At 46.3% G+C, this 24,724-nt stretch overlaps 2 protein-coding genes across 3 annotated transcripts in view; both read left to right on the top strand.

The window, feature by feature from the left end:
- The window catches only part of LOC131263083 (E3 ubiquitin-protein ligase MIB2), a 44,639-nt gene extending 34,427 nt beyond the window's left edge, over positions 1–10,212 (top strand). For both annotated transcript variants that reach the window (XM_058265229.1, XM_058265231.1), the window contains exons 4-7: positions 2,139–2,478; positions 6,347–6,648; positions 6,726–7,380; positions 7,458–10,212. In XM_058265229.1, coding sequence (XP_058121212.1) covers positions 2,139–2,478; positions 6,347–6,648; positions 6,726–7,380; positions 7,458–9,738 — 3,578 coding nt within the window. In that variant the 3' untranslated portion in view covers positions 9,739–10,212. The remainder of the gene's footprint in view (positions 1–2,138; positions 2,479–6,346; positions 6,649–6,725; positions 7,381–7,457) is intronic.
- A 4,632-nt stretch (positions 10,213–14,844) lies between these two features.
- LOC131263164 (D-3-phosphoglycerate dehydrogenase) lies at positions 14,845–22,481 on the top strand. The gene is made up of 6 exons (XM_058265322.1): positions 14,845–15,001; positions 15,192–15,242; positions 20,621–20,775; positions 21,094–21,446; positions 21,550–21,768; positions 21,857–22,481. Exons 1-6 carry the CDS (start codon positions 14,918–14,920, stop codon positions 21,991–21,993), a joined length of 999 nt encoding a protein of 332 aa, XP_058121305.1. The 5' UTR covers positions 14,845–14,917; the 3' UTR covers positions 21,994–22,481.
- The last annotated feature ends 2,243 nt before the right edge of the window (positions 22,482–24,724 follow it).

Below are 24,724 nucleotides of genomic sequence, written 5' to 3'. Positions count from 1 at the left end.
CGATAATGACCACAAAAAAAAATGGTTGAGAAAAAGCGGCAAAAAAGCTAATGTTAGATGATTTATTGTTTTTTTCCTTCGCCAAGTGTGTTATGCCTCAAACAAAGAACGGGAGGACCAAAGAAGGAAAGTACGTCGGCTCTCAAGTACGTACTCCCTTTTGAAGTCCGCTCGTCCCAATTTGCGCCGTCATGACTTTTCCCACCAAAAACCCTCCCCCCGAACCCCGGCAGCCGGAAGTGATGCTCCGCGGAGGATGACGTTGGCCGCGAGCAGGGAAACCAGCCGACAGTGGTGTGTGGTTTGCGTCAAGTTCCGTTTCTATTTGTTCACTTTTGGTGTTTGTTTTGTTTTTTTGTCGTTCACCTTTTTTTATCGTTTAGCATCAACCATTGTCGTTTTTGGGGGAGGAAGTTCGGGGGTGGTAGAAAAAAGTAACCTTTAGGAATCTCTTTCTATTAGCGATGTCTTGCTCTTTTCGTAGGGGGTTTTAGTACTTTTCCTTACTTCCTCTGCCTCACGATGCTCCTTGGCCGAGACTTCCGACTGCCAACGGATCGATGGCACCGATTTTTCCATCATTCGCATCGTTTCCTACCCACGTCCGCATTGCGCAAGTGTGCGTGCCGGGTTCCTTTCGGTGCTGTTTATACGCGCGCCCCTCGCCTTGGCCACGAACGCTGAACGCGCGAGTTGAAGGATAAGACGGAACCCGGCCCTCGCGCCTCCACCAGGCCAGGGACACAAAGAAAAACACTCCTCCGAATCCGTCGTCGACGCGGTTTGGCAAATACGGCCTCGTTTTCGTTGCTGTCTGGGTCTGTGTCTTGGAATACCCTTATTCTGGTCCGCCATGATAGAGGTTATGCAGGGCGGGTGGTGGAGGACTAATGAGGACATGGAAGAACAACGCGCGCTCGGCTGGTGATTCGTCGTGCCATTTGTTTTGGACCCCCGGTTCGGGTTTCCGTTCTGTTTTTACTCGCACCGTACTTTGGACCTTCCCATAGCGAGGGAGGAAGGTTTCCCTTTCGTGTGTCGATTAGTTCCCATCTTGGTCGGGACAAGAAAAAAGGAAAAAAAAAGTGGTTAGAATAAAAAAACAATAAATCCGACTGGCGATACTTGACGTGCGGCATTAGGGATCGCTCGGAGGAGATCGGCCGGATCCTGGTCGCGATCCGCCTGTTGTCCCGCTCTGTCTCCTTCGCTGCCCGAACGGGCTTAGTCACGCGGATGACGTCGGGTCTGTTGACGTAGTCGGGGACCAACTCGCGGAACAACTCGCGGGTCTTGCAGCAGCAGCAGCACGTGCTTGAGACAGAGAAACGGTGAAACGGCGCGAGCGAAAGAGACCACGCACCACCAGAGCGTCGCGTTTAAATCCCGACGCGCGATGGCCGGAGCCGTCGACGGGAAGATGCAATGGAAATGTTAATCGATCGTGAGGTACGGTCGCGGACGGTCGCTTCACTCAACTGACAAGGCGTCCGCACTGCGGGTAGTGAGCAGCAGATAAGCAACGGTGACTTTCAAACGAAAGTGAGAGATTTGGTAGTGTAACGCTCCTCCCCAACCGTCCCAAACGGCGGTTCCATTTGCATCACCAGTGAGTGTTTTCTTAGCCTCGCTGTCCTCCTCATCGACCTTAAGTGAAAGTTTGCTGGTCGCGAGACGGGCGACAGTGTGCGATTTTGAGGGTCAAGTTTTGTCTAGTTCCGGTTGTACGTTCGAGCGGTGTTGTGGTTTGGTTGGAGCGAAAACAGCGTAATTTATTTGGAAAAAAGATAAGACGCAGTGTGCATAAGAGGAGTGTTTTATAAACGCGAGCGATAGGCGTTAAAAGTGAGGACGGTTTGATTTGGATTTGATTTGCACATTGACGTACCGAATTCCTTGAATTTTATGTGCGTGTGTGTGTGTGTCTGTTTGAAAATTCGTAAAACCCAGCAAAACCGGTCAAGAAAGTTGTGGTGACAAAAATGTAAATGATCGTTCGACAACGTCGAAAACCAACCCTGTCTTACTACCTTTTGAGCTGTGATGTAATCTCGTGTTCGCGTCTTTCTCTTCTATTCTATATGCCGGAACTAAACAACAACAACAACAACAACAAACACACCCTCAACACTCCTCAGATGACGGTGAAGGACACGTCGGTACGCTGTGCGAAATAGGACGCTCCGGGTCGACCCACTCGCCGGACAAGACGGTCGTCGTGAACTGGGACTCGGGCCACCGGACCAACTATCGCGTCGGCTACCACAAGCAGTACGATCTGATCGTGATCGACAACGCGCAGATCGGCGTGAAGCACCCGAACGTAATCTGCGACGGGTGCACCAAGGCGGGCATCGCCGGCATTCGCTTCCGGTGCGCCGAGTGTCCGTACTACGACCTGTGCGCCACCTGCTACGGCAACGACGTGCACGACCTCGAGCATCCGTTCATCCGCTTCCAGACGTCCAACTCCGTGGGGTAAGTAGAACAAATCGATCGGGTGGGTACATTACAACACTGGAAATAAGGAGAGAACGATAGAACAAATCGGAGGTACAAGTATTTGGTATAGTTTTAGGCTCAAATCAATCGAGCAACTCGTTGTTTTGTATGCGAAATTGCGACTGTAGAGAGAAGGTTCCGATAGCGCAGCGAGTAAAGGCACTGAACCTCGATAATGGAGTTCTTGGGTTCGAATCTCATCCCCCAAGAAAATTGCATCAGAGCTATTATTCGGTTGTCAAAATGTGATACTCATCACTTGACAGCTAAGGATCTCAGATAAGTTTCTGACTATTCGAAAGCATGTCCGGTGGTATGCTCAGCTGTAAGTAGTAGGATTTTAAGAGACCTGATTTCCGATTAATTATTATTGGGATTGTTAAAATTTTCCGTAGTTGGCAAGATAATCCCACCGTTGATCACGTAACAACGTTTAAAAAACGTTAACATAAATGGTTTTATGATATCCATACCCTCCTTTTTAATGGATAAAACATTGAAAATTATTTGACTTCTTAAAAGAATTTTTATCATTTTTCAGTTCATGTTCTCACTAAACAAAAGAAGGGCAAAACACCAACATTAGTGCTTGTGACAAAATATGGGGCATTCAAGGCATGTTATGCTGGAACATTTTCCCCGCCATACCTATGAGATTTGGATTAATCTGGTCGTTAGGACTTAGACCGCTTCGGGGTTTTAGGGCCATCAAGCTATTATTTAATATGCCTATTTAGAAATCCAAGAGTTCTACGGAATTCCGCTTGTATTTTCTATGTTTTGGTTTGTTAGCTTTGTTTTCCAACAGATGTCATGCTAAAAACCCAATAACTAACAACATATCAAAGCAAATATTTGAAGGTAACTGTTGTATACATGAAACACATACTTTCAGCTCATAAAAACGTATGCGATACTAGTAGGCCATTACTGTAATCTCTGCCGAGTCCTGCCGACAAAGACTTATCAATTCGTTAACGGAAGGAATAACGACTCAGAACGGTCGATTTTAGTTCTGGGCTTTGGATGGGGAAAACCGAACACACTGCTAAAGAATGGGAACGCTAATCGAATAGATGTACTTGCTGCCCCCAAAAAGACCTTGTTTGAGGTCAGCGTTCACCGGACCTTATTGCGTCAGGGCGCAAGGTGAAGGGGATTCCTTTGGTTTTTCTGTTGTTCTTTTCTTCTTCTTCTTTTGCATCGATTCATGTCTCCCTTTGGCCCTGTTAAATGCCAAGAAGGTGTGTTGGTGGTCACTTTGGACTGCCGATGGTCGTGGGCTTGTGGGCAATTCCGTCGGGAAATTGACACTATCGACGGAGGCCGCCGACCGAGTCATAGTGCTCCTCCACACTCCGGTCATCGGCCCCGGCTCCCCGAAGGCTCCTCCTCGAACGGTAATCGATACAACTGAACTGCGTTAGTTGACTCGGGGGAGTCTACTGAGTTCGTTCGGTGGTGATTCCTTCGACCTCGGAACAGTTTTCAAGAACTGAACTCACCGTGCACAAAAACCCAACTCCTCCGTTAGTGCGCTGAGGCCTTGCTCAAGCTGTGCGCACACAATATCGGAAAGGGTTTTCCCAGTGGATTTTTACAACCTCCCCCCTCCGTCGTCATCCCGCCCCACACACACGCAGACATCTGTTCGTTGGGTACACTCACTGCTTCACGAATTGCTGAACTAACGCTGGAACTAGTTTTAGAATGGCGGCAGATCGACCGTGGTTCGTACCATTTGTGGTGCAATTCTGTTCGATCATCGTCCGCCCCGGGGTTTTAGAACAACGAAATGGCCCCCATCCCAATCACATGAAGCCAGATGGCTCGCTCATCCTCATCCACTTCTGTCTTTCGCGCGGACGATTCAGGGTGAAAAAATGTCGGTCCGGGATGCGCGCGCGGAGCTGGAAGTCGACGGCCTGCCATTGACCGCCAACCCAACGGAAGGGGCAGCAGCATAATTTCGCTGCGAGAACTGGTTTTGCTCCGAAAAACTGTAAAATCAGTCACGCCTCGCCGACGGGAGGTGGAAGAGTCGGTTGGCGATTTTTTGTTTTTTTTTCTCCTCACTTTATTTGCTCGCTTACTTGCTTGCTCCCCCCTCATCGAGCCGGCCACTCGTGCGCTTTTGGGAAAATCCCAAATACCCCGCGCAGCTCCGGCCGCGTCTCCTCCACGCGCTGTTGTGTCATGACATATCCCCCACACTCTGAGATATGCAAACCGTGTGACTGATCGAGGGCCGTCGTACGGTGTCCTACAATTGCGGTACACACTGCGTTGCGTCATTGTTGTAGGATGTCTGCTGATGCATCGTGTCGTATAGATCACGCGGACAGATATTACCGGAACATCGCTTACCGGAAATTGTTTCCGCCTGGTGGTGCAGACGGGAGCGACAGTGTTCTCACATCTGCGTGACGTACTTCAAACGTCGTGGTGGATTGCTTCCGCCTCGCTGTCCTAGTTTCTTCGTTGAAAACAAATTGATTTGAAGATCGGTGTTCCTCCTGAGTGGATGATTGTTGGTTTTTTCCTGAATTTGCACATTTATTTGTTTCATCCGGCAAGACCAAATGTGGTTTTGCTCACGTCTTATGCTCAAAACATCGGGTTTTTTTTTAAATTTAATTCACGTTCCAAAAACTACCTTATTTTTATTATTCCAATCTAATGTATGGATGGTAAGACAGTGGAAAGTTTAAATTCCCTTCCTAATGAATCAGTTCGTTCGAATCATAATTTGGACGGAATTATTAGTTTTTTCATTAACATCTAACAGTTTTGCATTGCTGATAGACTTGCTCTCTAAAACTTTTCCTTTTGATCGCCGATCGTAGGTTTTGTATGATTTAAAATCAGCCTAAACGGTTAGGTCCTTAGCAAATCAAAACACATTTGTGCAATCACAGCTTAAACTAATGCTCAACGCATAAAACCGATTAGTGCCATAGCTCATATCAATTCTTAGTAAAATAGAGGCACTGCAATCTATAAGTAATTAAATAAAAAACAGCAAAAGCCCTTAATTCAACTCGAGTGGCGCTGCGCAGGGCTTCGGGATCGTTAAAAATAATCGATCGAACCACAATCAACACGAGAGAGAGAAAGAGGGTTTGGAAAATCCCAACTAAATGCTAACATACCGTTCAGCTACTTTCCTGACGGTTCCCTTTGGTTCGGTTCTCCTCCTGATCCCATGCCTTTCCCCCCGCGGATGCCGATATTTATAGCGCAACGAGATCGAGTATCTCGAGAGAAGAACGTTACCTCGAGTGTGTGTTGGAGACGTTGACTGTTGTTTTTTTATTCCTGATTTGTTTTATGTTTGTTCATTAAGCAGGAATTTCCACGCGAACGTGACCATTTAATTTATATTTCATTATATGTTTCCGTTCGTTATGCACATTCAATAAAAATTTTACTTTGCACTTTGTACTCATAGTGGTTTAGAATAGTTTCGGATCATCGTTTATCGTATCGTATGTTCGTTACGAATTTTCCGGAAGAGAAGAGACCAAAACGATACGATGCGCGAGAGGAAGAGGGGATGAGAAAGAAAGCGACCGTCTTTCACGGGCCTTTCACCCCAAAACCGAACGCGCACATCTTGAGGAAATTTCCCAGTTCGTTTTAGGGTAGTTTTCGGTTTTTCGGCGCGGGATTTCTCCGGATGGGATTTCGTTTGGGAAAAACTTCTTCATCCTGCGAGGGGATGTGGGCTACCTACCCCTACCCGTGCTTTGCCCACGCACACACACACGCATACACGCGCGCATCCACAATTCCGTAGGGTTTAAAGGGCCGTGCACTGACGCTTTGGTCATCATTCTTGCAGCATCCGTTTGCCACCGCGGAAGGGAGCGACCAAGGTACAGCTGAAGGGCATATTCGTCGGTGCAAGAGTAACGCGCGGTCCCGACTGGGAATGGAGTAATCAGGACGGTGGTCCCGGAAAGACTGGTCGTGTTATGGAAATTCGTGGCTGGGACAACGAGTCGTGTCGCAGTGTGGCCAGTGTTGCCTGGGCCTCCGGCTCAACGAACGTGTATCGCCTCGGGCACAAGGGAAACGTCGATCTGCGGTACGTGCAGCCGGCAGTCGGTGGATATTACTACAAGGATCACATGCCAGTATTAGGTAAGTGAGCGCGAACATGATCGACATGCGTAAGCCGGCCCTGGTTACTAACGTTTCTTTCCTTCCATTCCTTCAAGGTCAACCAGAGGAACAGCAGCCGGTGTCGCCGCCGGTGCGTTCGCACTTTTACGTCGGCGACCGGGTGCAGGTGGCCATCTCGGAGGAGCGCCTGAAGACGCTCCAGCAGGGCCACGGAGGATGGAACCCGCGGATGGCGGAGTACCTGCCGAAGATCGGCATCGTGCACCGCATCACCGACAAGGGTGACATCCGCGTGCAGTACGAGGGGTGCGCAAACCGGTGGACGTTCCATCCGGCCGCACTGGTTAAAATATTCAGCTTCAATCTGGGCGACGTGGTGACGTTCATAAGCGATGCGGCCAAAATGCAGCAACTGCAGAAGGGCCACGGCGAATGGATCGAAACGATGCACAACGTGCTGGGGAAGTCGGGCAAAGTGATCAAGATCTACAGTGACGGTGATCTGCGCGTCCAGCAGCTGGACGAGGACATGGCGTGGACGGTGAACCCGAAGTGCGTGAAGCTGGAGCGGTCGGCGGTGTCGCATGCGGCGGCCACCGAGCGTTCGAACAGCATGATGGACTTGAGCAATCAGCGCACGAACGAGCACCACATGACGCCACTGTCCGGGCTGTCGGGGACGTCGGCGGCGGATCGATTGGTGCGGGAAGCGGCCCAGGGCAACCTGGAGTTTGTCCAGAACTATTTGGGGTAGGTTGTGTGCTCGGAAGTTTACCATCTCTTGTACGAAAACTAACTAACGTTTTTTTATTCGTCTCCATTTGCAGAATGAATACCGAAGCAGTGGACTGCGTTAGTGGCGGCAAAACGTGCCTCCAGGTGGCCGCACACCAGGGGCACGTCGAGCTGGTTAAGTATCTGCTGCTGCTCGGCGCGAACGTGAACGTGGTGGACAAGGAGGGCGACTCGACGCTGCACTACGCCGCCTTCGGCAACCAACCGGAGATTATGCGAGTGCTGCTGCAGCACAACGCCAACATCGATGTGCTGAACTCGTCCCACTGCTCGGCGTTGCACATCTCGGCCCACAAGAAGCCACCGCACTGCGTGAAGGTGCTGCTCGAGTTCGGCGCAAACGTGAACGTCCAGGACGCGTACGGTGATACGGCGCTCCACGATGCCATCGGCAAGGAGAACACGGAAGTGGTGGAGCTCCTGTGCAACTGTCCAACCCTCGATCTGACCATCCGCAACAATCGTGGATTCAATGCGCTCCATCACGCGTCGCTGAAGGGGAATGTGCACGCGGCCCGGAACATTATTCGTCTCGCCCGCCAGCTGGTGAATGTGCGCAAGGACGATGGCTTTTCGGCGCTTCACCTGGCCGCCCTCAACGGGCACTCGAAGGTGGTAGAGGTGTTGGTAAAGGAGGGCCAGGCGGACGTTAACATACGCAACAATCGGAGCCAGACGCCGTTCCTGTTGGCCGTGTCGCAGGGCCATACGGCGGCGATCGAGAAGCTGGTCGACCTCGGGTGTGACATTCGGGCGCGAGACGAAGACGGCGACAATGCGATGCACCTGTGCATCATCAAGAAGGCCAACCTTGTGCAGGAAGTATCGCCGACGGAGGCACCGAAAATCCACGACATCTTCCAGTCCCTCGCTGGCATCGTGAGCGAGCATCGGTTGATGTACGCGTTGCTGTGCTTCCTGGCCAGCGAAGGGTGCCCGCTCGATGTGAACCACAAGGGGGCGCGCGTGCTCGACTGGATTCAGAGCCCGCAGATCAAGGAGATCATCGTCGAGTACGAACGGACGCGGTTGGCGAGGGAAGCGGCCGCAGCGGCAGCCCCCAACGGACCCGTCATCTCGTCGGCGATTCTTTCGGCGACCGGAGCCGCTTCGCGCAATCTAGCGAACGAGGAGGATCCACAGCAACAGCAGCTTTTGTTCAACTTCGAGTCGATGAGCATAGCTGGCGTTGGAAACAACCAGCAACAGCTGGTGGACAAGATGGAGGGTCCGCACAATCCGCAGCTCGTGCTGGAGAACGGTATGTCCGGGGTCTCACTGGCGGCGCTATCCGGTCCCGGTGTCAGCGGAATGCAGCAGCCCATCGGCTCGAACCCTCCAACTCCGGTGAGACGGAACCGTGCTGGGCACAATCGCGACCCGGGAGGTGCCGCCTCCGGTGCTCTGGTAACCCCACCGGCCGTACTCGGTGCCGCTGGCCATAGTGAAGACGGCCATAGTGATCTGCCTCCCATAACCTCCGCCGCCTCCCATAACCTCGCCGCCGGTGATATTAGTCTTAGTGCTAGCAATGGCAACATCGTGTTTGTAGATAGTCCCGCTCGGTACAAGTCACCCAACAGAGCCTTATCGCCGGCAGGAGGAGCTGCTGCAGGCGTTCCACCTCCAGTACCACCACCATCATCCACCGGCGAACAGCTACAGGTAGCCCCGGTACCGCCACCTCATGCCAGTGGCCTCTCTTCGTCGTCTCCGGCGCCCTCGAATGGACCCTCGAAGCATATCAGTCGGCGCCAGTTCGCGCTGGACAAGATCGCACCGCAAACGCCCCCAACCTCTAGCTCTAGCGGGTCCTCTTCAAGCCCGCCACCATCCTCTGGTGGTGGTTGTGCACCGGTACCACCACCGTTACCCCCGCCAGCATCCTCCGCCACACACAACCACCGCCATCAACAACCACCACGGCTTACCCCGGCCGAGTGTATCGTGTGCAACGAAATCCTGCCCCTGATCATTTTCGATCCCTGCCAGCATCAGATCACTTGCGAGGAGTGTGGCATCCGGATGAAGAAGTGTCTCACCTGCGGTGAACATATTGAGCGCCGCACGACGGTGGCCGGCCGGCCGCTGTTCTGCACCAAGGACGGCCGCCAACCGTCCGCCGACCGGTTGCGCTATCTCGAGAGCAAAATCATGGAGATCGAGGAGACGCACTGCTGCAGCATCTGCATGGAGCGCCGGCGGAACGTGGCGTTCCTCTGTGGGCACGGTTCCTGCTCCAAGTGTGCCGAAACGCTCAAGATCTGCCACATGTGCCGGAAGGCGATCACGAAAAAGATCAACCTGTACTAGGTACACCCTTCCCGCACAGTTCCCGCGGGTGTGGCCACGTCTTGTTGTTACCAAATTACTCAAGTGGAAAGTTTTGCTGGACAAGCGAGAAACGACTTAGCACAAAGTCACTGTTGGTGAAACTAAGGCTCGACTTCCCCCGATGCGTACAGCGATGTGTGTATGTTTGTGTGCGTGTGCGTATGTGTGTGCGTGTGTAACGGTTTATTTTTTGTTAGGAAAAAAGCGTGTAGACAAACGGTCATAACGAAAAGATCATCTGTAAGTGTTCACTATTTATTTATACTATACATTATAGCTAGGTTTATAACTATTATTTCATCAGTTGTACGAACTGAACCGCTAATGGAAAGATGTGAATGGACGAAGCAAATGAAAATCAAAAATTATGAGAAAAAAACAGAAACAAACACGCGAACACTCTTTTCTTTTCCGGTTGAGATACTCTATTGTTGCCGCTGTTCCGAAATGCGCTGCAGATCCGGAAACATGTAGATAGTGATAGGAAAATGATACCTACCCTTCCGGAGTGTTTTACTTCTGGTTTCTGGCCTGTTGGCCCCACTTAATTTCCTAAAGTCCTAGTCCTATTCGTATACTGTTTTGGGAAATTGTGGGTGGGCTTCAACGCTTGAACATTTGTCTGCCGGTTTGCGCTTACGAAGTGTATGTAAAATATGCGTATATATATAGAGGTAAAGCTAACGTGTATGGTAATGTTTAAGAAGCAGACGCTAGAGCACGAAACATGTTTACCATTGAATGAACGGCAAACAGCAGCAAATACACAAATGGCAAGATGCCAGTGTTCGTCAGATATTGTTTCGAAAACGAATGTACCGTAAAGATATCCACTATTTGGTTATAGTACCTGGGCGCGATAGTCTCAATATATAAATATCCACACCCACACGAGCATGCTCCACCTTCCACCCATTCTTAAAACAAAAACATCCCTCACGATCGATAAAATCGCTGCAGGGAAGCGATTAATGAGATCGTTGAAATTATGATTATAATCCTCCAACACCACATTCGTGATTAAAACGGATCCTTCCGGTAACATACTTGCCGAGCGAATCGAATGTATGCGATCATACCGTCATCATCAGACAGGGTTCATGCTTGGTGTCGCCTCATTGTTGAGTGTTGCCAAAAATCGAACTGTACATAATTGCTTTCCAATTTGGAAAGGAGAGGATTTCACTAAACTTATAAAAGGACATTTCATCCGATTGTAATCTTGACCAAATCGCATCGCAAATCCACTAATAGTAGGGTGTAAGAACGTTTCCATTGTTGCAAGCCGTGCGAGGTGAACATAATTTCACTTTAGCTAAATCCAACTTATTTATTACCACAGGAATTATGTTCCGACTTTCATCGCTTGCCTTATGTTTCTCTCTGCCTCTTGGCGTGTAGCGCTGTTTAGCCGTTAAATGATTTAAGTAACTTGTTTGTTCATTTTTCCGACCATGAATGCGGAAAATATGGTCTTTGTTTGTCTGTTTTGTGACACCCGGTGATTCCAATGCGCACATTCGTCACCCACCACACTGCCTCATACTTTGGTGTAATGCAAAGTCAAATTTTTCATCTCAAATCATGTACATAGCAGTATAGTTTAAGGCGATGTTAATCAACACCTGATCACATCCAGAGTGTAAAGAAGGACCTGAACGTTATTAGTTAGAACCATCCCAAATCACCCTCCCAGTGTGCAGTTTGTATCGAAGAAAGTAAAGCATCCTTAAAACGGCCAAAGCAACAGGATACGCTACAATTTTATGTTTGTGTTTGCCTCACCGGTTGTCGTTTATAAAAGAGAAATGTGTGTAAGAAATCGGTATAGACACGTACAAATACCACCGCGGAAGAACCATTTTCCCAATGTCAGCAACGGTTGAGGCTAAGCGATATGGCTTTGGATGAAAACGCTTCAACCAAGCGTTCCAGGTCCATAACGAAACGATAGTTTCTGCATCAATGTAGTTTTTTTTACCTGTTTTTTTCGTTATCGATCTTTTGTATCGCAAATTTAGCTAACGCAGCGCCATTACGTGTTTGCAAAGCGAATAGCATAGAATACCATCTGAACAGAACTGCTATTTTTGTACGACCATATACACCCGCTTTTTGAAAGTGCAATATTCAGTGCAAATGGAAGAAAACGTATATGTATAGCTAAACACTAATGCAATGCTGGACAAGTGGAAAAGGTAGTAAAAATGGTAGGGAAATCTGCCAGGCGGAAATCTCAATGTATGGATAGATTTCCGTTTGCCCTTCCTTTGGTGAGGGATAAAGGATTAAAATAACACACACAAAGCCAATTACAATGTGCTGCTTCTGCTGGTGCAAACTCGTACTTTCTGCGTTGGTGTTGAGCTTTCTGGTTAACCATCAAGTTAATGTGAGTACAGATCTGTTATGCTAAACGAAACGTATTTAGCTTCTCATCGGTAATTATGGTTGGAGAAGGGAAACGACAAGAATCTGGCATACGTGTACAATAGGTGTAAAATTTGAAGCAAAACCACAAGGATGCTTATCGGATGATGGAAGGCACACGTGGCACATACGAACTCGTAATATTCAACACGTGAAAGAAATGAAACATTTTCAAAACACAAATCGAGTGCAAACAACTAGAACTATTTTGCCGGATAGTGAAACGATAAGAGGTAAAGAGATAAAAGCACATTTGAAGAAGTGTCACTAGCACATACACCAAGAAAACACGTTCAGTCTCAAACAAACGAAGGAAACTATTAAAAACGTCGTTATTGTCTACCGTGGTTAGCTAATTTCTCTCCATTACTAAGGAAAACAAAAACTTTATAAAAATAGATAATGATAAGTTTCAACCAAAACATAAAAACTTTAATGATGTGCACCAGTGTTTTATTAAGTTGTCACACGAGCTTCGTGGGACAGAAAATGTAGCAAATGATATGAAAAAAGAGAAACCCAACCGTTTCGTGAGCGACACACAACAGATGCTAATGAGTTGGTGATAGGAGGGGGGTTTTGGTAGGTAGAATCGGAGAGAACGTTAAAGAAAATGATTAAATACTAAAACCATTTGTATCCTAAATCGTTAATAGGCCCATACTGTATGTAAATGGAACAATTTGTATAAAATAAAGTAAAAATATAACTGAATAACTATAATTCTTTGTTTTTTGTCAAGTGCCGCGCTTGCAGTAGCTTGAAAAAATGAATGAATCGTTAATCATTTTTCAGGGATCTTTTTAAAATCAACTTTTTGTAGATTTACTTGACCGTATGTTAACGTTTCGTTTCGTTTACTTGTTTAGTTTATTGTTTATTATTAGTTATGCTAAGTTTTTGTTAAACTCGATATGTCACAAGTTGGCCATGATATTTGTGTACAGGTTACGTTTTCGTTCAGGTTTAGAACAGCATCAAATTCCCCATCGTAGTGTGCTGATAATCCTGAACTTTCGGGATCCGCTAGTATCGAATTTGTGATGTGGTCAAAAGTACCAGCACACCATTAAAAGAATATTGCCCCAAAGCCTCTACTCTCAAATGACGTCAGCTGGATCCGGACATGAAGGTAACACACATTCTGCCTAATCCACTAAATTGTTCGTATAGTTCAACTGTCTGTGCATCGGAACAACTTTCAGCTTCCCCCGGTGGCTACAAGATGTGGAAGAAAATGACATTCTTCCTTGCACTGCCTGCCGTCGGGCTGTGCCTTTTGAACGTCTACCTGGACCACATGGAGCACCACGGACGCCGTGCTCGGCCGGAGTTTGTTCCCTACGAGCACCTTCGCATACGGAACAAGCGGTTCCCGTGGGGCGATGGCAACAGGACGCTGTTTCACAACCCCGAAGTAAATGCCCTCCCGAGTGGGTACGAGAAGTGAGCCAGCGAAGTGATAGCAAATGGATGAAGATAAGTTTTATTGGCACTCAACATTCAGAAGAGCATCAGGATCTGGAGAAGCGTCTTCTATAAAATTGTGTAGAAGATTAGCACATCATTAAGTTAATTCCTTCTTTTTCCTGAAAAAATATTCTAATAAAATCTTACTTTGACAGATAATTCGCCTCCAGTGAATGGGAAAATTTTCGTTCAAAGATTCATTTTATAACCGGCGACGACAAGTGTAGCACACTGTATTTACAGATCCGTCTACGTAACGGCTGATAATCCGAGCGCAATCCTGTCGTCTGGTGAAAGTGTTTGACTGACCCATTCCTTCGGACGGCAGGGGATTAACAAGGCCAAATGGTCATGATTCATATATTCAAGTGCGATGACAGAAGCTTCTTATCTCTGTTGGCAATGCGTACAGGCTTCCCAACAACGCACCGTGCGCCTTACATAGTGCTCGGTTCTGATCAACAACGCCGGACGACGGGTAAACAACGCGTTGAAACATCCGATAACGACGTCAGAAGCCGATCTGGTAGAATGGCCCTGAGAGGACCGTGCACATTGATGAGATAAGGGCCCACCACTCAACACACATGGTCTGTGGAACCCCGTGGAAGCTTGTACAAGAGGTAAACATGAACGAGACGAGGATCAGCACTACAGAATGCGATGATTCTGACCTGCCCTGGCAACCGGCTAGCCATCATCCCGTAAACTATGCACGAGTGCTGTTGCATCTGATCTCCCGCACTCTCTGCCTGGAGACCGCGCGCACTCACTCGCGCATGGGATGTAATTGAACCAATATGTGAAACACGATGCCGCCGCAAGGTCGCACGCCATACACGACTACGAAACCCGTTGTCGCCTGCCTTTTAATTCTCCGGTTCCATCACCCATCGGTGCGGGGATCTGGTTCCTAAAGTGTAGTAAACAACATCGTAGGTCCGACGGCCGGCGCAACGCACACCAAAGCCGTCCGACCGGCTTACGGCATGTGCGTTGATGTCGATGTAGTGGGAAAATGTAGGAACCAATTATCAATGTAAGCACCCGCCGCCGCCGTCGTTGCCCCTGGCCATAAGATCCCGGGACCGGGTCGAGAGCCTTCGCATGAGCTACCCTTCGGTCCGGCAGTAGCGATCCGATAGCCACGGGAACTAGTGTCGTGTTTGCGCTCGTATTGCACAGGACGTTTTGCCTCGCAGGAACGGAATTGTGAATCAAATTGTGCTCAACCACCCCCGAAACAAAGTGCCACAAAATGCCAGTAGATATCAAGCGTGTTCTCGTGTGCGATGCCGTCGACAACGCGTGTGTCAAGTTGCTGCAGGACCACAACATTGATGTTAGTAACGTTCGCCCGGAGAAAAAGGATGCCACCGGTTGCCTGGCGGTGCCCGCAATTAGAGTGTCCCACACACAAGTAGCCTTGAGCTGCGTGTGATTGAACTCTGCTTGCTAGGGTTACAGGATTGTTTTTCGAGCTAGCCGGATTTGCATCTTCAATTGTTCCTTTCTCGTTGCTCCACCCGTAGGTCGACTACAAGCTGAAGCTGCCGAAAGATGAGCTGGTGAAGGAGGTGAAGGTGAGTAAAAAAAAAATAGGGAAACAGTAACGAACGTTCGCGTCCCACTCGCGTTGCACGTTGCATTAATTGAAGAATGTGAGACGGCTGGCGAAGAAGTCATTCGCCTTGACTGGGAACAGTGGGCCCACCCTATACTCTTCGGAGCGGGATGCGTGGCGCGGGTACTCGACGAGAACTTGTTTTTCGAGAGCAGTGCATCAGCATGTGCATTTCGTCGTCGTCCTTCAATGCCAATGGCTAGACGGCAGCAAGCCGTGTCGTTTTGAACGCGACGAAACTAGTGATGAGCACTCCGACTCGAACCTACCCGATTCCGATTCCGGCATTGAAATCGGTATCGATACCGATTCCGGCATCGGAATCGGTGCTGATTCCGGAATCGGAATCGGTGCTGATTCCGGAATGGGAATCGGTGCTGATTCCGGAATCGGTACCGGTACCGATTCCAGAATCGGAACCGAGACCGATTCCAGAATCGGAACCGAGACCGATTCCAGAATCAGAATGGGTCTTTGAATCGAAGCCGGTACCGATTCTGTTTTTGGAATCGGTGCCAACAACGGTACCGGTATCGGCACCGATTTCGGTTTCAGAAACAAAAGGTGCCGATTCCGGGCGGCTCCGGATAGCAGCAAATGACACACCATGCTATCGAACGGCAACAAATGGTGCTAAAAAAAATTATAATTAAAAGGGGGAATCGACAGGTACCATGGTACTTGCAAGTAAAGTGTACCTGTTGCCATTCTACGACATCGAAAAAACCGAATGATGCGAAAAGCAAACGACGAGAACCTTTGAATAAAAAAAAGTCGACTCAACCGGCATCGCATGGTGTAGAACAGGGGTCTCCAAACTTTTTTTAACGCGGGCCGCATTGGGTAGAATAACCATAGCGTTAGGCCTCATTTACCCAAGGAGGAGAGGGTCTCGCGGGCCGCAAGTCAGTGGTGCGATATTGGGGCATTTTTTTTTTTGTGGTCGATCCCCTCCTGGCGATCGGGCAGGGCCTGATTGATGAATTCAATGCAACAGTCACTTACCGGGAGATAGTAGGGGATTTAATTTAGCGTTATTTTTCATTCATGGATTTCTTCCTTGGTGTGGGGTTTGCCTAACTGTAATGTACTGAGCAGTATGTTTGCCGCAGCAGACCCAATTTGAGTTCTTGGCAGACAGTCTTGTTTGGACAGCATTAGAGTTCGGTCATTGATAATTGAAGTGCGTGTCAATTAAGTCGGAGTAATTCGGTAGGTTTACTAGCCACATTTTAGAGTATCAGTTAGTTCTAATGCAATATTTAACTTCAGTGCTGTGTACCCACGTCATCTGCATCGTACATTATGGCTCAAACCAGTGATATATGGCAACATTTCCTGAAAACTGAAGGAGGTGCAAAGTGCCGCTATTGCCAGCTTGTTTTGTGTTACAGCAATGGATCGACTTCTAACCTTAAACGGCACTTAGATCGTAAACATCCTACAGTTCCAGCAACTAGAATTCGTCGTCCTTGTACATCAGCAGCAGGAAACTCAGTCCCTGAAGAAACAGCACATGCCATTAGCACTGTAAACACTATGCAAAATTATTTTAGATCCAATAAGCCCATGAGTGCAGAGAGTAAAGAAAAACTTGATTCCATTTTGCTTCTCATGATTTGTAAGGAATACTATCCCTTTTCAATTGTAGAAGATTATTATTTTAAAAAATTTGTTCATGAGCTAAATCCAAACTATCATCTGCCAAGTAGAAAAACAATTTCTAATGCTGCCCTACCAAGGCTTTATAGTGAGACAGTAGATACTGTAAAAGGAAAACTTATATCCAGTTTCACAATTGCATTAACTGCTGATTCTTGGACAAGTATCAACAATACATCTTATTGTGCATTGACAGCACATTTCATATGCGAAGAATATACATCATCATCATTTTTATTAGAATGTTCCGAACTTCCTCACCGCCATACAGCCAACAATCTGGCAAGCTGGATACGAACAGTATGCGAAAATTATGCTATTAGGGAAAAAATATGTGTATTAGTCACAGATAATGCCACTAACATGAAATCAACAGCAGATATTTTAGAAGTGTCTCACTTGCCGTGCGGGGCGCATACATTAAATTTGATAGTGCAGAAGGCCATTCAGAACTCTATCAAGGAAATCGTGGAAGATGCTAAAGACGTTGTAAAGCATTTCCGTAAAAGTACCATAGCAACTTCAAAATTAATAGAAATGCAAAAAAATCTTAATTATCCTCAATTAAAACTAAAACAAGACTGTCCTACTAGATGGAACTCGACATTTGAGATGCTAAATAGACTAATTAAAAACAGGATCCCTTTAGTTTCTTCTTTGGCAGCTTTAAATTTGCCATCCAAACTTCAGGAAAATGAATGGATTATAATAGGACAGGTTACCGAAATTCTTGAAATTATAAATGCAGTAACAAATGAAATCATGGGTGAAAAATTAGTTACCGTTTCTAAAATGGGAGTGCTTATTAAGTCGACGGTAACCAGATTAGAAGAAAAGAAGGAAAAAGAACAATTGCACCCCAAATCTGTGGATTTATTAAATATTATTTTAAGTGGGATTAAGGAAAGATTCAAAAAAATTAACAATTCAGAAATAGTGTCATTTGCCATCCTCTTGGATCCACGATTCAAAAAAGAAGGATTTTTGGGAGATGACGACCATTTTCAAGACACATATGAAAAAATTATTTCAAAAATGATTCCATTTCAAGTTCAGACTCCCGACACAAGTGAGGATATAGAACAAAATCCCAATGATGATGGAGATATTTGGCAAGTACTGAATCGCCATGTGCAACGTCCAGAAAATGCATCTAATCCCAGATTAGTTGCCGTATCTGAGCTAGATAGATATTTGGGTGAAAAAAAGATAAAGATTAAAGACGATCCGCTACTTTGGTGGAAAAACAGAGTCCAAATATACCCAACACTATGCGGCTTTGCGAAAAAGTATTTATCAATACCGGCCACTTCTGTTCCATGTGAACGCATTTTTTCTAAAACTGGGCAGATACTAACAGAAAAGCGTAATAGAATAACTTCAAAAAAATTGAAAGAAATAATTTTCATACAACATAATTATGGAATAATTTTGGAGTAAAGTTTCATTTATTTTAATTAGTTTAGTAGCATTAGTAGTGGAATTTTGATTTGGAACAAAAACTTTTATGTTACACGAATATGGATGAAATCGAGATTTTTAGTTATATTTATTTTTAAGTTCTAGATAAGAAAGTATTATAAGACAACTGTATTATAGAATTAAATTGAAATTTAACACTTTAAAGAACGTTATCCTGTTTGATTTGATGATTGACTTAATCGAAAATTGATTGAAGAGTGGGAGCTGAGTTATTTTTCTTCTAATATGACAGATTCTTTATTCAATTTGGGGTTGATTGATTTAGGCATGCTTTTTTTATACATTTGTCCTACGGAGGCAACTTGAATATCTCCCTTTCTTTCATTGGAATCCTTAACGGATTGAATTTTGTAACTACAAAACGCTAATCAAACTAATCTTTTCCACAGTAAATGTTTCATAACTGGGCTGATACTCACCTAATAGCTTTGTTTTTATTCGAAAAACCCAATTTTTCGAACTTTAGCGGCAAACTTCTGCTTCCAGCATCCTGTAGCTTGCTCTAATCCGTAAAGCCCTTTTTTAAAATCGCATGCTATGCCTCAGAAGCCATAACACTTACTTCTACACATCTGCAGATATCATGTCTGGTCAGTAAACGTGCTTAATTTTTCAAAAATATGATTAACAAGCTGAACTTCTCCTCGTCCCATATTCACAATACGTTAATACTATATATGGTAGTCCGATAGATTCGGTGCAAGATGATGGCGAAACATAACAATAAGAGACCCATCTTAAAGTCACGGCATAATAGGCATGTTAAATGTTAATGATAAAAATGTTTAGAATTTCCACTGAACGATGCATATGAGCGCAATAGTGTAGTTGATAACCCAACCGGGGGTTTGAAATCCAACCGACCATCCCCTGTACGTATGGACTGACTATCCACGTACATAAGGGAAAGATGGTTGTTACGCCAAGAAGAAGTCTTCTTGGAGCCATAAGCATGAAGTGCAATTAATCCTAGCGCCGAATGACTGAAGGTCAAAGTCGGTAACATTCATTCAAAAAAAAAAAAAAAAAGGTTGTTGCCTATACCCATTCGAACCTAAGTTCCGGAATCGATTCCGAAATTTTCGGAGTCGCCCGGAATCGGCTCCGGCTTTGGAATCGTTTTGCTCATCACTAGACGAAACAAAGTAGCCTCTTCGCCGTTTTTGCCGCTTAGTTCATTCAAAATGCAAAGATTGGTTTACAGTGTTGGTTACAAATTGAATAATATACCAAACTAGTGATTTTACAAAAGTGCGTGAACAATTTTTTTATGTTTTTAGAAATAGGCACATCACTTATTTCGATACTTTTTCTGGAACAAACTAAAAAGAAATCAAATTAGCATTTGTTACAAATTATTGGAGAATAAATAAAGGTTTAATTACTCAACTATTGGAACAAATGGATAAGATTGAACGAATTACAGATTTTTTAGTTTTGCTAATACTGATCGAATGTTCTGGTACACATGGCATTATAAGGATTTCATTGTAATTTATCTTGATTCCACAAATAATCTGAGTGGTAGGACAAATTAACGTCGTGTGTAATAAAAGGTGCTCATCTTCTCAAAAATTATTATGAATATTTTAAAATATATTTTTCTCTTACATGTTGCAAACTCTTCCTCCAACAAATTGTGTGCTCATTAACACAAAAAAAAATCAAACCACGAAAATGACCACGATTCGCGTCATAGATGCGTCCGCTTCAAACGAACGGTCACACATTGGGTACGAAACTGATTGAATATTGGTCCGTGACGTAGACGAAACAAATTGAATTGAGATGTTTGCCTTCAATTGTAAGCTTTTTCCGGAAACCGGACATCCCTTCCGTGCCCAGCGTAAAGCAATTGATAGCAATTAATCTCGGCATCGAAGCAAAAGAACAATAGCTTCTAACGTCGTCGTCGCATGAATGACCAAAAAATGAGGGACCACGCCGCAGGGTGTTTGGGGTGGAGGAGTTCCCCTTTCCGAGGCTCAAGGAAATGAAAGTCATAAGTCCGGCGGACGGAAACGATTCGTGGAAACGCTTTTGACACGCTGACGAATGAATGCGCTCGTGAACAGCGTCGGAGTAACGGTCCGGGGGCGCCCAAGGACTACGGCAAAGGGACATACTCCGGGATTAAGTTTCGTGCCCGCACTAATCGATTTTCGCTCATTTGTTTTCTCTCCCCGCCGGCAGAATTATGACGCCCTGATCGTGCGTTCGGACACGAAAATAACGGCCGAGGTGCTGAATGCGGGTGCGGGACACGTGAAGGCGGTCGGGCGAGCCGGGGCGGGCGTGGACAACATCGACATCGAGGCGGCCACGAAAAATAACGTGCTGGTGCTCAAGTAAGTAGAGATTAGTAGAGGCGCTCCGTTTGCGGAGTAAAATACGAATGGATCGATTCGTTTGTAAGTGAGGTTTAAATATTTGATACCGTTTTCTTCGAGTTGATAAATGTGTGCTTCGATAGTATGATAATAATACAAATAATAATAACCCACGATCCTTTAAAAATGCATGCCAATTTAATTTTAAATCAATTTTGGAAATCAAAATGTTTCAAAATAAATGAGGAGCAAATGATTTCAACGATATATCCTTCATTGGGCAGTACATTTCTTTTGTTAATTCGACATACGTTTTGTCCCTCCCCTGAAAACCAGCACCCCGGGTGGCAACTCGATCTCGGCGTGCGAGCTCACCTGCTTCCTCATCGGGGCCCTCGCGCGTCCCATTTGCCCGGCGGCGACCAGCATGAAGGAGGGCCGCTGGGACCGGAAACTGTACTCCGGCACCGAGCTGTACGGTAAGACGCTAGCCATCCTCGGTCTCGGCCGGATCGGGCGCGAGGTGGGCGTGCGCATGAATGCGTTCGGGATGCGCGTGATCGGCTTCGATCCCATCACAACCAGCGAGGAGGCAAAGGCGGCCGGCATCGAAAAGATGGAGCTGGAACAGATCTGGCCACTGGCCGACTACATCACCGTCCACACGCCGCTCATTCCGGCCACCAGAAGTAAGTGACTGGTTTACGGTGGAGTTTAACAAACTAAGAGCATTTGAAGTAGAAGTGTGGATGAGATACTGAGCATAGTGCTAAATATTCGACTTACTTGTAGATTTGATTTCCACGGCCACGCTATCCAAATGTCGCCCGGGAGTGCGCGTGATCAATGTGGCCCGCGGTGGCATCATCGACGAGCAGGCGCTGCTGGCCGCACTCGAAAGTGGCCACTGTGGTGGGGCCGCCGTCGACGTCTATCCGGAAGAGCCGCCGAAATCCGACACCACCCGGAAGCTCATCAATCATCCGAAAGTGGTCGCGACGCCACACCTGGGTAAGTCGGGGGTCCGGATTTCACTCCCCTTCTGGCCGGGAAAACACACACACACTAACACGGGCTATTCCACTTCCGATTCCTACAGGTGCCAGCACGTCCGAGGCGCAGGTGCGCGTTGCCGTCGAGGTGGCCGAGCAGTTCATCGCGCTAACGGGCAAGTCGACCGTTTACACGCAGTACGCCGGTGTCGTCAATCGCGAGGTGTTGAAGAATGTCTTTTAAATCTAATTCCTCCTCCGAGACAGCAAGCTCAAAACGGTCGCGCTATTTTTGGGGCAAATTGCTTTCTCAGCTTTCGATAAGGATGGTGCCACCATTCCGCCGAAGCCGTCGTAATCCTTAAGAAACCACAAGCAAATCAATCATCGATACGAAATGGCACCACATTTTCACATCATCGTCCCGTGGAGGGTATCCAACTTTGTCCTCGCGTTACGTCATCAACCCCGGAGCGTGACGCATCCCCACGCCGTTAGAATTCGATCCTAGCGGGGACCGCCAGCAATTACTAATGAAAAGTTGCTCGCCCATGGAAAGCGGTGTTGGGTGGTTTTTTTTAGATATTATGAAATTCGATACCGATTAAATTTGACAAATAGCACAACGTGACACTGGAGAAGAGGAGCAAATAAATGTAGCGAAACTGTGCACATATTAAAACACCAAACAGTTTGTTCATGTGTTCGTCCTAGTATACTTTCCAATAAAACATACGAAACAAAACCCAATTTGTCTTTCTCTGGAAAGGGCCCCCTTGTGTCCTTGAAACAACGATATTTATGAGCCATCAAACGTTCATATTCACCAATTTTAGCAACACAAATTGACGGTGTCACCTGTAGGAGCGGCTCAGCTTATTTTCAAGACCGTTGATAGAGAAATATTTTTTTCCCGGCCCGCATTTCTGAGGGGACTATTTGAGAAAAATGGCATAAACCAAATTGATGTTTGCTTTTGTGCGTTACCACATTAAAAAGAAAAGAAAATCGGCTAAAAGTTGATAAAATGAAGTTGCGACATACTATGCGGCGGAGCAAAGAAGATCACTTTGCTCGAAACAAATCACGAACTGGATCAAAGTAACTTGCTCATTTTTCCCCCATCGGAACGGTTGGCTTCTTGGTTGGTTTTTATTATATTTGCCTGTAGCCTCAATTCAAGACGAAATCAAAACATGCTGATTGCACGCTGCACCGTCTGTTATCGTCGTGGAAAAAAGTTAAAGATGCCAGATCACGTGCTGCCTTTCGCTTCGCTTGCGCTTGGATTTGGTTGGTTGCCGTTGCTATGAGAGCAGGGACCGTCTTTGCCGGGTGGAAAGTTTAGCGATTTCTTGTTTTGCATCTCCTGACAGAGCACGCTCAGTCTCGGAAATGACTCGAACTGATTGATGTATTTTTTCGAACAAAATCCAACCGTTGCCTGCAGCATGTTTTTTATTTTCCTATATTTACTTTTTTTCTACCGTTCTAACCTGAGCAAACTGCTGCACGATAAGATATATGTATGTAGATGAGAATAACAAATTATCAAATGCACGAAGTTTTACAATGGTACACGGCGGCGGGTCCCCTTGGAAGTGTTTTGTTCTACAAAATTCACTTTACGTTCCTACGGTTTAGGCGGTCATGTTGGAATTATTTTGAAATTGAATGGTTCCAATTTTACCCAATTTTTGGAACACAAAATGGCATAAAAGAATGTTGCATACTTTCATAGCATCTGCCCATTACCAGTTTAGAGCATCATGCTGTATTCTTCAATGCTACGATTCAAGGCCTTTTCAAAGAAATCTGAACTCGATGTGAGCTTATAAACAAGGCGATGGTCACAGCATCCAATCAAGTGTTCACTGATTGGTTTAGTTTAGTTCTTCAGCTAGCAGTTGAGACTCGCGATACAGATGGATGAAAAGGATCAAATAACACCATCAGACACCAGGCTGGAACAGGATGAACGGACTACAGGCCATCAGCAGATCACTACATCGGCAAACACTAGGTCAACGGGGACCGAAAGTAGTTCAGCAGAAGAATCAACAGAATGGCAACCGTACATAAAAAATTATCTAACCAGGCGCGTTGAAGAATTCTTCCAAATTGAGATGCCCAAACGTATTCGCTACCTAAACGCCATGCTGGAAAAGCCTACGTTTGCCGAACCTAACTGTACCAGGGCATTGCATATTGGTGTTGCGGAGAGGAAACAGGAGTCGACCAAGGAAACAGCTGCCGAAATGCCATCCTGCACACATTCGGGCTGGAGTACGGTAGCTGGACACAGTAACCTTCAGTTTCGCCTCTTGCCGTCCGGGGACGTAGAGTGCAAACAGCATATTTTTGAGCTCAGATTCGTAGTGTATCCCTTTGTTAAAACCCTGAGGGAGGACATCAACTTGCTCCAAACGTGGATCGTAGAGCCGAGAATGCCGGATGAATACCTCGACAAATTGATCGATGAGAATACGCTGGTTGCAATAGAAGCACTGGAAGCGGAGGTGAGTTCTTTATCAACTCAACTTTGCCGATTTCGTGAGAAGCGGTCAAAGGCCGAATCGAAGGTGGACGTAGAACCGCACAACGAAGACTACCGCTACCAGATCCTCGAAATGGATAAAAAGGAGTGCCTTCGTTTTGGGAAGATGTTTCGCGTGATACGAAATCGATACTGCATGCTGTACGCGGCCTTCGTTGAAAAGCTGAAGACGTCGTAAGGCAAATCGTTGAATTAACTGTGTGTGCCTCACATGCCTTTCTCTCAAAAGTACTTTTGCTCTACTTATTCAATTCAAATGGTTTGCAAATCGTTCGTCACATTTATCATAGTTTATCAAACGACATTTTCTTAGTTTCTTCCCTATTCAACCTACAGTTGACTCGCAAAGTTTCATGATCGAACATAATCGCTTACAATTGAACAAAGCAGACCAAACTCAAGGTTAAATCGAGCAACT

Source organism: Anopheles coustani, chromosome 2 (assembly GCF_943734705.1).
Source record: "Anopheles coustani chromosome 2, idAnoCousDA_361_x.2, whole genome shotgun sequence".
Classification (NCBI taxonomy): domain Eukaryota; kingdom Metazoa; phylum Arthropoda; class Insecta; order Diptera; family Culicidae; genus Anopheles; species Anopheles coustani.
This window is presented reverse-complemented; position numbering and strand designations above follow the sequence as displayed.